Raw genomic sequence first — 13,818 nt, 5'->3', positions numbered from 1 at the left:
GATGGTCAGTTCCCCATCTGGATGATGTTTGCCAGCATCCTTCCCGCTCTGCTCGTCTTCATCCTCATCTTTATGGAGACGCAAATCACCACGTGAGTCCATTTTTTTCGGTTTTTAATTTGTAATAAAGCTGTAATTATACAGCTGTAATGCAACTGTAATGCTGGCACATTTAAATCATGGCAGTATTAAAGACGCTCTCTCCTTCTAGGCTGATCGTCAGTAAGAAAGAGCGAATGCTGCTCAAGGGTTCTGGTTTCCATCTGGACCTGTTGATCATCGTGACTCTCGGCGGCACCAGCGCTCTGTTTGGCCTGCCGTGGATGGCTGCGGCCACCGTGCGCTCTGTAACCCATGCCAACGCCCTCACCGTGATGAGCAAAGCCGTCGCCCCAGGAGACAAACCTCGAATCCAGGAGATCAAGGAGCAGAGGGTGACCGGGTTACTGGTGGCAATACTTGTAGGTGAGTTTCAACAACATTATCAATTTTATTGCAACCTGATCAACACAAACGGCTGATAAGATCAATAAATCTCATAAACGATTATTCAAATCTTGATGATTAGCATATTGTCGGATAAAGTGGGTAAGAGGGTTTCGGCGATCGTACACTTTACATTTTACATTTACATGTATTCATTTTGCAAACGCTTTAATCCAAAGCGACTTACAACTGAGGAATACAGAAAGCGATCCGTCATGAAGAGGCGAATAAACACAAAATGTGCTCAAAATACTAAGTCTCAGACATTGCTTAGAGTAACATAAGCTAGAATAGGGAGGGAATAGAGGAAAATGAAGGGATTTTATTTTTTTTAGATGAGGATAACTTGTCAAATAATGTCAACTAACTCTCATATTAGAGCAGTGGACAAAAATCATGTGGCTCGACAGGTCTCTCACTCTTTACCAATAAATGGTCGATAAAATAATTAGACACATCAACAGAGATCCGCTCTTTGCAGAAAAATCAGCCAATTACTTGTTGTATAGCCTACCGAAGTTAATGAAAAGTGTTAATGAAAAAATGATAATAATAATAATATTCAAGTTATATCGGCCAAAGTGCGCGTTCAGTGCTGTTCGCGAGTGTCACAAGTCACGACAGCAATCAACTAACCACTTACGTTTCTGTGGTAAACCTACAGCTCCTGCACTGGGATTCAAGCAGCTGTAGCTTGTTTGAGGTAACTTAATGACGAAGACCATTTTTAGAACTGCAAGGAAAATGTAAAAATAGGCTATCTAAACTTACATTTATAATTTGATTGAAACTGGTGCTTTCTGTGCTAAAAACATTTCAAAACATTTCACCTGCTGGTAGGGTACTTTCGTAGCCTGACGTCGTCATACTCAATTCTAGTCAGAATATGAGTCTGATACTGCACCATTGGGCTGTGATTATGAGGCGTGTTTCAACCAAACCAGGAAAGACCTCATTGGATAGACCTACAACCAATCAGAGCAACGGAGCGACGCATAACGTTAGTTGTCAACAGAACTCAACTGCACACACGCTGGAAGAAGTAGAAGAAGAAGATGAGTGTAAACAATCTTTGCCGGTGTTGTAAAAAATAATCGGATCAAAACAGGGCAAAAACATTAAAGATAATTAGCAAATATGACTATGTCCAGGTGGAAACTGTCAAAACGGCAATCCCTCAGAAAAACACATGCATAATTTTCAATGTCAACAGTAAGAATAAGCCAATTTAAGTACAAAAAGTGCCCAATGTAAGAGATCAGAAGAAGCCATGTAAATAACAGGCATTCACACACGGAGTACTTACCAACACGATCATCATTTTTGAGAGAAATAGTGAAGGTGAATGCGTATACGAACAAGTTCTCCGTTTGGGTTTAGAACGAATTCAACCCAAGCGCTCTTTGGTGACGTTACTGTTGATCATCTGTCCATCATCGTATAAAGCCCGCCCTGACAATTTGATTGGTCCAAACAGCTCTGTTTCGAGCATAGTAGCTCCACAATGGATCAATTCCAGACGAACTTCCCAAACTCAAATGTTGTGGACGGGGCTAAATTCGGCTGGCATCCAGGCTAGTACTTTCAATTTTGCTTTTAAGAACTTTTATGTTCCATAAATGTATTTATTAAATGTATTTAAATCGTATTTATGATAATCCACGCAGATTTCAATTGACGATACTGTTTAAAGTTAATAATAACGAAACATGAATGAATAAGAAAGAAAAGAGCGGGATGCAGAATTCTACTGACAGGATGCTCTGCATGCGCTCCGAGCACAACACGGACAAGCAGCCTTTGTCTTCGGTTATGCGCCTAAACAGATAAATAAACACAGAAATATGTCAAAATGCCAAGTTGAGTATTCACATAAACACAGTACATGTAAGTACTGTGTACGTTCTCTCACTCACTCACTCCTTCACACTCACACACACACACACACACACACACACACATACACACACAAGAAGAGGATTTATGTTTATCAGTTGGTAACTCAACCTCACAGTGAAAGCCCTGCACAATTAATTCCATATTGCAACTTATTTATTGCATATTTGTTTGTTTTTAGTCATCTATGGACCTAATAATTACTACTATTGAAATTTTATTGGGGGGAAAAACACGCGTTTTTAATAGTAATATTATATTATTTTTTACTGTGGCTCTTTTGGAAAAATGTATTGACCAAAAAAGAAAAAATGTCTCTTCGGTCAAAAAAGGTACCCAGCCCCTGGTTTAGAGTATTAGTAGACTGTTAGGTTTGGGTTAGTAAAATAAGTTGACATGTAGTTGCAAAATTACTTATAGAATGTCTAAAGTGGACTATCGAAATAAAGTGTTACCGATATGGATAGTTTGAATACATTTTTATTTTTCAAATTTTTTATGAACAAACAGGTAAATGTAATTATTTATTGGACATTTGTGTTTTTATCATATTGCTGTTGCCACTGTTTAAAACAAACAAACAAACAAACAATATGCAACCTCAGTCCAAGTATTACAGTGATTTTTACCACAATTTAAATGAGTAAAAACACCCTTTACCCATGGTAAAATCAAGGTAACACATAGCATCTTGTTGGGTTATTGTTTTAAGATGCATAATATTTCATTACATGCACATTAAATCAGTGCAAATGACTATTGTATGTATTAACATATGAATTATATGAAGAAAACGTATAAAATGTACTCATACTGCAAATTTTGTTGGTTGTAGGTCTCTCAATAGTAATCGGTGATCTGCTCCGTCAAATCCCAATCGCTGTGTTGTTTGGCATCTTCCTGTACATGGGTGTGATGTCACTCAATGGCATCCAGCTGACAGAACGGATCCTGCTCCTGCTGATGCCCCCAAAATACCACCCAGACCACACCTACGTGCGCAAGGTCAGGACCCCAATCTGTTTTTTGTTTATTAATTAAGAGGATTGATCAAAACTACTTAACATGGTGCAGTACTGGTATCAGACACTGTACAGAAATCGTATGGTTTGTACTGTGTATCTTGACTGAATCACTGTTCCTCAGGTGCGGACCCTGCGTATGCATCTCTTCACAGCGATACAGGTGGTCTGTCTCGCTGTCCTCTGGGCGGTCATGTCTACCGTGGCGTCGCTGGCTTTCCCGTTCGTTCTCATCATGACCGTCCCTGTCAAGATGTTTATTCTGTCACGCATCTTTAGCCCTCGTGAAATGCAGTGTGTAAGGACCTTTGCACACACGCACACATTTTTGCTTGCTTCTTAGGGATGCACTATCATACAAAGTTTGGGGTCAGATTTTTTTTTTAATATTTTTAGCAATTTTATTGATGATGAAAATTCAGCTTAACATCACAGGAATAAAATACATTTAATAATACATTACTATAGAAAACAGATATTTTAAATTGTTTTAATATGTTAAAATATTACTGTTTTACTATATTTTTCATAGAAAAAAATTCAGCCTTGGGTAGCATAAGAGACTATAAGAAAATCTTACCAACCTCAAACTTTTGAACGGTAACGTACTTCTAGAGAACTAACAAAATTATATGTAGATAGGAAACATAAAATGTCTTTTTATGTTTTTAAGTCTGTTTGAAACCGTGTTCACAAACCATTTTAATTCCTAAATCCAAAAAAAATTCCTGAATTTTATTTTTATTTATTTTATTTTATAAGACTTGGTGACATCTTGGAGACGGAGTATTATATTTTCCCCTTTTGGAATAATGTGTACAGATTTATTATGCACAAAAAGACATTAATGTAGATTATTTTCAAAATCAGGTTGACTAGTAGGGATGAGTCACGATTTTCGAATATTCGATTAGTTGATTTAATTATAGAATATCGAATAGGTTGTGCGATTATCGTCTAAAAATCCCCATGTTTTCGGTGCTGATGTGGTGGTGACACATTCATGTAACCAGAGGGTGGTGCTGTCAATAACGCAGCTAAAAGCTCTGTTAATAAAGTCTCAGGGTGTTTTATACTTGGCACGTTTGCTGCGGTCCGAACGTGATTCTTCCCTGCGCCTCTGCAGCGTCGGTCTGGTTTAGGGCTGTCAATCTTCCTCCATTATCCCATTCGAATTTCATTCATTATTTTTTTTTTAATATTCAAATATTAAATGCTCAAATTTGATTTATTAATATTAACTATGTATATATCTATACACACACACACTATAAAAACGGGCTTAAGCATTGCCAATTCCACTATGAGCTCGTAGTTGACTTGTTTTACATTATGTCCACTAGAGGGCATTTCAGTATTATTAATAAACATGTAAATACCAACAGGTGATAGCTTTCTTGCTAAATAAGTAATGATTAAGCTTGGACATAAAATGAATAAAGTTGTCAACTTTAATTAACATTTTCTTTGTCAACTTTTCTCTCGTTGTTCTCGTATGAGGGCTGCGTAGATCGCATCATTAGTTACACACATCCCCTGGCCTCAAATTTCACTATTCCTTTTTCATTTAAACACATCTTAGAGGGATCTTGAACAAGTATTTTGTCACTGTTGATCGAAAATACAAACTTATCCAAACAAATTAGCATTAAAGAAATGTAGAACAAAAGTAAACCAAAGTGCACTGCTTAAGTGTGTAACAGTGACACTAACATTAGGCTATAGGCCAGGCTATAATAATCAACATAGGCAAGATTTGGTCCTAAAGGTTGTTGGCCAAAAACACAAGGCGATCTACGTTTTCTGGATCTAGTGCAGAGCGTTTTTTATTTACTATAATCCCCGCCGTGGAGAAAACCCTTTCTGCTCTAACCGAGGTGACTTGGATGCTCAAGTAGCGTCGTGCCAGCTGGGCAATGTGAGAGTACTTAGACCCTGACGTCTTCCACCACGACAGTGGATCGCCGTCGGTGGGTAGCGGGTTCTCACTCTCATAGATCAGCATTTCTTGTTGCAACATATTGCCAATCTCCAAGGTAGGCTTACCACCCCATGCGTCTGCGGCTGCGCCTTGGAAATAAACATTCCCAAAAAGATCGCCCATAGCACTGAGAGCGGTTTTCTCCTGGCACCTTTGCCATGGCTGCTCCCTCCTCATCTTCCTCATTGCTTTCCTCCGCAATCGCTATCAGCTCCGCTTTTACTTTCTCACGTACCTCCTGCTGCTGGTCTCGTTCCAAATGAATTAGCCAATGGAAACGCGGGTCAAGGTAGCTAGCGGTATGACTGTATCGCTTCTCGAGATCCGTTGAGATCTTAGTTTTCATTTCATTGAGTGCTGCCGAATCACTGATGGATGGTCTTGAGATGTGACAAAAGCACATACTTTAGGGGGAGAACGGCTGATGCTGTTGGGAATCGGTCGGTCGATAGCGCCTCAGTGGCTATTTTGAAAGGCTTGAGCACAGCTCTCACCTGGAAAACAAACATAGGCTACATTAGAATAACGTTATGGCTAGCTAGCTACAGGGGTAGCCTAGCTAACAAGTGTACCATTATATAAACTGTAATAATGTTACCGTTCTAGCTTTGCATAACATCTCTTGTATTATTAATTAAACAATATATCCCATTATTAGGCCAATATCACCAGGACATTCACATTTCTATTACTCGCCTGCTCCATAAGGGTCCACTCGCTGGTACTCAATTCGAGATGGCATAGTTTCTTCTCCACGATGACCGCTGCTACAGGAGCTTGTTGCTCAGCTGCCCGACACACCATGTCGTACGTGCTGTTCCATCGGGTAGTGCAATCGTTGATTAGCTTCGCAGGTTTTACTCCAAGCAGCTTCTGCTTAGATTCCAGTTGGTAGCTGTCTGTGGTTGACTTATTGAAATGCAGTGCTGTGGCCTTCAGTCTGCTGACAGGACTTTCAATAGCTCGCACTGCCAACCCTTTCCTCACAGCCAGGTTGATAGTGTGAGCCATGCAAGGGACATTAATGGCTTGTAGATGCCTTTCTATGGTGTTAACATAGTTAGCCGCGTTGTCTGTGGTGATAGAAAGCAGCACAGACTCCCGATCCACATTTTACTCTTCAAGTATGTTTCCGATGGGACATCTTTCAGTTCCCATTCCTCGTCGATAAAATGTGCAGTGATGGTCACATATGCCTCAGTGACCTCCAGCCATCTGTGGTCAGGGCTTTTTCTTTATTTATTTTTTTTGTCCACTAATCATTTTTATGATGTCTTTAGTGGTATCATAGAGTTTCACAACTCTGTCGGTGATGGTTGCGCAGCTTGGAACCGTGTACCTTGGCTCAAGCTTGTAGACAAAATCTTTAAAACCAGACCCCTGAGAGATGTTAATTGGTCTCATATCTTTGCAGATAAATCGTGTCAATTTGTCCGTAATTGCTGCTTGGCGGGCAGTGGGTAAACCCCGTGATGAGGAGGGAGGCAAAAAAGCAGTAATCCTTGCCTGCTTCAACAGTGGTTGATTGCCCTCAGACTGTTCGCCTAGCTTACCAGGGTGTACCGTTATCAGGTGTGCCCTCAGGTTGCTCGTGGTGGAGTGGTATTTCATTTCAGCCTTACATATTTTGCAGATTACTGTCTTTTTACTTATTTTTCCATTTTGTGATGGGAAACCAAAAAAGTTCCACACATCACTTCTAAGATTGCCAGGAGTGGTGTTCTCCGTCTCCGTGTGTGCACCGCTGTCGGCCATGTTTGGTGCATCAGGAGTGACAAGCAATTTGTTACCACACGTTCGCTAAAGATAGTCAAATTTTTTTTTATTTTGTATTGTTTTTTTTAAACCCATTCGAATAGTAGTTTTAACATTCGATTAGTATTCATTTTTTTAATATTCGAATTGTATTCGACTACCGAAATTCGTTCCAACAGCCCTAGTCTGGTTTCACACTCAACTTGAACCCTGGTGCTTTTGTGTTCATCTTACGTCATCACAAACGTGCACGGGCATGATAGAAAACAGAAAGCGGGTCAATATATTGTTTTTTTTCTTTTATTAATTTGCTGCTAATATACGCAGCTGAGTAAACGACACTTGGGTTTACCGTATGTGTGTCGCTTGAAGGCGGCTTGCAAACGGACTCTTTTGAGGGAACAGTGAATTGCCGTTCATTTGCTGCCCTGATTGCACTCGCTATGCGCGAATACACTGCAGGCTCGCTCTCGCTCGTATCTTAGTAAATCATCAACACTATCATCCCTTACATGTATGTTATTGCACTAATGACATTGTAATCAGCTAAAACCATAGACTGTAAAAAAAGATGGACGTAGTGTCCGTGACATCACCCATAGGATTCTGAAGAGCAGTTTTGAAGCGTAAAGTAGGGTCGAGCTGGCCAATGTCATCTTGACAGCGCGTCACTCCCGGATAACAGAACATGGGCAAAGATGACTAACAGACAGCAGACAAATGACAATCCACCTGTCACTCAAAGTAACCACGCCCTTAATTATGCAGAACTTTAAAGGGTAACTAAACCCCAGCTCAGAGCCTAACTCCACCCACTGGCAATATTTGAAAAATGCTGGAAAAGTGGGCAGAGCCCAGCGGAGACAGAGGGGACTAACCGAGGGCAGGACTGAGTGGAGGGCGTGCACCTGAGCTGTCACCCGCAGTGACGGATTGATTGACAACTGTCTGACTCGCGAGTCGCAAAGAGGGAGAATGACTGGAGTGACTCCAGTAGCTTTGCAACAGAGCGGTCATTCTCCCCCACCTTCACCTGAAGTGGAGGAGGGTGAATTGTCTGTAGACACAGACCCAGAGTCTTATCAATGCGAGCCGCTGGCTCAAACTGCGTTAACTCCCGATGCCGACGATGCTAGTGAAGCAGCAGCGAAAGAGAATGAGACATCTGACCTAATCTATGAAAGGTCAAATCCTTATACTGAATGCCACTAAAAATAGATCCAATACATGTATTTTCATGCAAATGAACTGAATCAATAAGCATCGCAGGACCAATAAGTTCAAACCTAATAGCCTATTATAAACAGATTTCCTCAAATAAAGTTAGACTATATACGCCAGCACGTTACGGTATTGTTCATTACCACGGCAACCACTTGCGTGTCAGGATTTGAAAGTGCGTATGTATGAAAATGATCTGTACACATGAATAACATCAATAATATCGCAAGAAAAGCCAGACGTGTATTATTGCATTATTTAACCGCATTTTCTTCATTACAGTGTTTAAGCAAGTGTCAAGTAAGTTTCATTCATAATGTTTCTACTTCATGTAACATGAGAGTTCATACTGGAGTGAAGCCGTTCTCATCATGTGATTGGGGAAAACATTTCTGAGAGCGTGGTGAGCTCGTGCCAGGGGCGTGGGGAGTGAGCCGTTGGAAGAACCATCATACTTCACGATGGCAAACAACGTCCAATAGGAAAATTCAACTGCAGTAGCCACCGTTCAACCCTAAGAGGGCAGCACTCAGACGGTTTAACACCATATATTATAGAATTTAAACACTTTATACCCAAATGTCAAAACATTTACTCGAATCAATGAACAGCATTAATAAAGCCCCAGTCTTGCAGATCATTAACTAAAAAAAGTTGGTTTAAGGTTTAGTTACCCTTTAAGGCTTTATATAATGTAAACGAATGAGAAAAAATTCACCCCCTCAAAATTAGCCATATAGACCAAAACCACGATTTGTACCAGGCTGTAAACATGTTTATTTCTGCTCTAAAGTTGGGCGTCTTAACATGGGGCTCAATGTGATTCTGCTCCCTTGTGGAGCCTGTCCCTAGTGGCCAGTCGGTGAATTACAGTTTAAGTCACTTCCGTATTGGCTTCAAGAGAAACTGGGGGAGGTTGCCGCTTGGCTAAAACGCATGCGCTGGTTACATTTCTTCCTGAATAAGTGCGCACCCGAGTGTTGCTTCGAGTGCAACCAAACTCAGGGTGTTGGTTTCTGGGGTTTGTTACCTCTGTATGAGAGCTTTCTCATTAGCAATTTTTCATGTGAACCGTGCCCCATTTCGAACTAAACTGCCAGTGTAAAAACGACAGAAGAAGAACACAGTGTCTCGCACGGACACTGTAGTCTTGCGTGGCATATAACGGTTATCGTAACTTTGGGCGATGTCAAATAACAGTCAGAGTTAATATAGCCTATTCCCTAATGAATTAAACAGTTTGTTATCATACAGATTGAGAGTGTGAATGGTCTCTCTCCCTCTCTCTCTCTCTGTTTCGCCTATACTTGTGGGGGGAGGAGTTGCGATTTTCAAATAATAATCGACTTTTCTGTCCCTCTTCTCTTTCTCAGTTGGACGCTGACGATGCAGAGCCCACTTTTGACGAGAAGGAGGGACACGACGAATACACAGAGATGCACATGCCAGTCTGAGCCACGACCACAGCTGTCCGTCTCTCACCTGTCTTCCTGTCAGTCAGGCTATTGGCCAATAGGACAGTTGCTTTTCAAACTTTGACAAACCAAATCGCACAGTGAGTCTTGAATATGTTGGCGAGAACATTATGTGGATCCGATCTCCACCTGGCATTTCAGACACTTGTATTAGAGGGTTTGAGCTGCTATCACACCGTTTAGCCTTTACCAAGCGTATGTGTCGCCTATGAGGAGAACGAATGTACCGTATGGGGTTAACTGGACATTCCCAGCACCATTCAGGGTCCATGCAATATTTGATGTAGTTTAAGCGTATATTCGTGGTCAAGAAAGATCGCCATGGTCCATTTCATCGTCTACCGTACGTACGTATGTGCTTTTAAATAGTTTTACTGGCTTCGCTTTTATTGTTGTGATTTATGACCCGTCACACAATCAACAGTATTTTTATCCTTCATTGCCGTCCAATCACCATTTCTAATCAGTTGTTTTCTCTTTTTTAATGCATTAAAGTCGCATGCAAATTTTAAACTCTCGCAAAAACTCTAGATGTGCAGTTGTAGTATATTTTATATTGACTGTTACATGGAGCAAATGACTCATTCAGAGCGAGTGAACTCCATTTAGAGGATGAATTTGGAGGCATCCTGAGAGGTTTTTAGATGAGTTTTAGTGTCCTACAGTAGTTTGGGGTCTTAAAACCCATTTTAAGAAGCGTCCCTTCTGAGGTTCCCAAAATTGTAGCGTTTTAAGTTTCTGATTCAGTTTCTAATGGTTCGTTTGTAAGAACTAAACAGACCAGATAAGCCAAATATAGTCACAAGTTCCATCGTTACCAACACAATTCAACAGGAACTTGCGACCTTATTTGGCTAACGATGCTTTTGGGAAACGCACACCTGATGAATTGTATTTTCCACCCCATTTTTTTGAAGTCTTTCCACTAGCAACATCGAATTAACACTAAAACAGAAGCCTGTTCTTTTTAACACAAGTTCTCAGCAGAAACACAGTATAGATTTTGATTTACTTACTAATTATTTATGCGTTTAACAGGCGTATTATTTATGTCAGTTCATGAGGGATTTTGCCACAGAATTCCTGAGTAATGTCACTACTTTTCACTAATTATCTGGTATAATATATATTTGGATTCCTACAGTCAGTTAGACAGTGAATCTGCACTAATAAGATTCGACTCTTGCACGTACACTTTCACTCAGAATATTTTGTGCGCACAAACCAGCGGGAATGAAATCGGCAAATTGAATGATTTGGTTTGGGTTAATTCGGTTAAGCATGTTATGTTTGTTATTTTAGTTGAATCTCTGGATTTGATCACACCATTGTGCTTTAAACATGCTACAAAACAAGTGCTTTAGCTCATTTGAGTGCTATTTACATTCCAGAATCGGATGTATGTTAAGGATCTTTTAATTATAGGAAGTTATGTTAGTTTTATATTATGCGCTGGCTAATGACATACGGCGAGTGAAATGAAATCATATAGAGGTTATTTTTATTCGACTAGGAATTGGTTAGACGCTTTTGTCATTATTGGAGCGTACACGTGATTGATTTGAGAATATTTTTATAACATGTCGTCTGTCGTCGTTTAGTAAATCAGGACCTTCAGCACGTTGTACTTTGTCACCGTTGTTGATCTTCGACATTCCCTCTGCCCGTGTTCAGCGACCGCTTCCAGGTTTGCGTTTAGACACGTTTAGGCCTGCAGAACTCTGGGAAATCTGATGGTTGAGCACTATGAGGTTCTGTGCTGCTACTGGATCTGGACTGTGTGGATTCTCGGCAGCACTTGTTTGTAGATGGTATTTATTATGGATGCTTTGCGGGGTTCATGAAGACTGTTGACATTGAGGTCATTTTAAAGGCTGGTGATATTTGTTACAAAAGTATGGCAAAGGGAAGTGAGGGTCATTTACCATCTGTGGACATCTTTTGTAATGTGTGTTTTTTTTTTTGGTTATTGAATATTTGATTTTTAAATGTTCCACTGTACATAATGCAATATTAACAGTAAATTCCAAATATTGCAAATAAAGTTGATTTTTCTATTTAAACTGGCTATTCATATCTTTTGTGTGTGTGTGTGTGTTTGTTTTTATATTTCAGTTTTTAAAATTGCTTTGGTTTAAGTGACCAAACAAAAAGTAACATTTCTCTTGACAAAAGGTTGAGAACCATTTTACTAAAGTTTGTGGTCAAAGACATTCATATTTCATTCAGCAAGGATGTATTAAATAGTTTTTTTCAACTTTCTATTTATCAGAGAATCCTGAAAATATGGATCACTGTATAAATGTATGACATAATGAGATGTTTTTTGAGCAGCAAATAGAATGATTTCTGAAGGATCATGTGAATGAAAACTGAAGTAATGATAAAAATTCACAAGAATGAATTGTATTTTAAAACATTTAAAAATGCTTATAATAACTCAATAGCTAATCATATTCTGCTGCCATATAATATAATAAATATTTCATTTTCTGATTTTTTTGGGGGCTCTTCGTCTGTGTGTATCATCTGAGATGCCTGACAAAAAATTACATTTTTCAATCTATTTGGCAGATATGAGTCCATTATTTTATTTTTGCCATGGCCCAAAATGACTAGCTGAGCTGTGCGCAAATTGAATTTAATTCATTATACGGTCACACTTTAGATTAGGGTCCATTTTTCATTATTAATTCATTATTAACTATGACTTTTGCCTCATTAAACTCCTAATTAATAAATAAATAAAAATACATATAACAATACATAACTACATTGAGAAGAACAAAATATATAATAAACTAATTTTAGATTTATAATATTAATTCTTTGTGTATAAATTGAGTGTTTATAAAATATTTTTTAATACTTAATAATTAGTAATGTAGTTGTTAAGTTTAGGGGCTCTATCATACACCTGGCTCAATGTGACTGCAGGCGTGATGCAAGTGTTTTTTGCTAGTTTCAGCCTGACGCAGTTATCATTTTCACGTCCAGCATCACATTGTTTAAATAGCAAATGCACTTGCGCCCATCTGTTCGCCCATTGGTTGTGCTGGTCTGATAACAAGGGGTGTTCAGGCGCATTGTTGGTGCGTTGCTATTTTGAGGCAACAAAACCCTGGTCTAAAGCCAATAGATCAGTATCTTTTGTGTTATTTAAAGGGTGTGTTAGTAATATGCGCGGGTGCACAACATACGTACACTCTGCTTATTACACACACAGGAACGCAGCAGCACACAAACATTTTTAAATATGAAAAATTAAAGGATTACAATGTAAAAGATTATTATTGTGTACATAAAGATAAAAATGCCTACATGTCACAATGGATAGTCATTGCATGTATCAGAATGACCTTTTACAGTAATGACAAATTAAATTGGCTAATTATTTGACCAATCGTGGCAATACACACATGTATTTAAACTGACTCGTCAGGTTGAGGGCGTCTATATTCCACCATGTAAATAGCGAATCCAGAATGCAAGCACAACTGGCTTTTAAAGGGAATGGGAGATGAGACTCTGATTGGTTTATTGCACGTTACGCCCAAAACACACCCATTACTCATTGAAGTAACACGCCGACTTTTTGGGACTTTAGCTTATTCCCTGTATCCCCCAGAGTTAGAGAAGTCCATAAATACCATTCTCATCTCAGTGCGTGCCATAACTCTGTCTGACACACCCACCGCTAGGGTTGGGAATCGTGAGAAATTTTCCGGTTCCGGTTCCGCCTAACGATTCCGGTTCCGATTCCGGTTCCATTAAAATTATTAAACAAATAGTGGTAAAGGAAAAAAGCACAATACGCAACTCAAACAATCCATTTTGTGTTTATTACTTGCTCTAAAATTTATTTACAGGTTGGCAATGTCAAAAAAGTCCTGTACTGTACATATATTACAGTATTAATTAAGCCATTCTTGCAACACATTGTTTTTCAAATGAACACCTGAAATTGTCTTGTTACATTTTA

At 39.3% G+C, this 13,818-nt stretch overlaps 1 protein-coding gene across 4 annotated transcripts in view; it reads left to right on the top strand.

Annotated features, from left to right (window-relative positions):
* slc4a2b (solute carrier family 4 member 2b) overlaps nt 1-11,904 on the top strand; it is a 56,697-nt gene extending 44,793 nt beyond the window's left edge. For 3 of the 4 annotated variants that reach the window (XM_079806530.1, XM_079806531.1, XM_079806529.1), the window contains 5 exons: nt 1-92; nt 212-465; nt 3,218-3,387; nt 3,529-3,702; nt 9,735-11,896. The exon at nt 1-92 is cut by the window's left edge and continues 75 nt beyond it. In XM_079806530.1, the coding sequence (XP_079662656.1) occupies nt 1-92; nt 212-465; nt 3,218-3,387; nt 3,529-3,702; nt 9,735-9,815 (771 nt within the window). In that variant the 3' untranslated portion in view covers nt 9,816-11,896. Of the gene's footprint in view, nt 93-211; nt 466-3,217; nt 3,388-3,528; nt 3,703-9,734 lie in introns of all 4 variants that reach the window. The other variant, XM_079806528.1, reaches the window with a different exon arrangement.
* The last annotated feature ends 1,914 nt before the right edge of the window (nt 11,905-13,818 follow it).

This window comes from Gobio gobio (assembly GCF_949357685.1).
Source record: "Gobio gobio genome assembly, chromosome: 23".
NCBI lineage: Eukaryota > Metazoa > Chordata > Actinopteri > Cypriniformes > Gobionidae > Gobio > Gobio gobio.
This window is presented reverse-complemented; position numbering and strand designations above follow the sequence as displayed.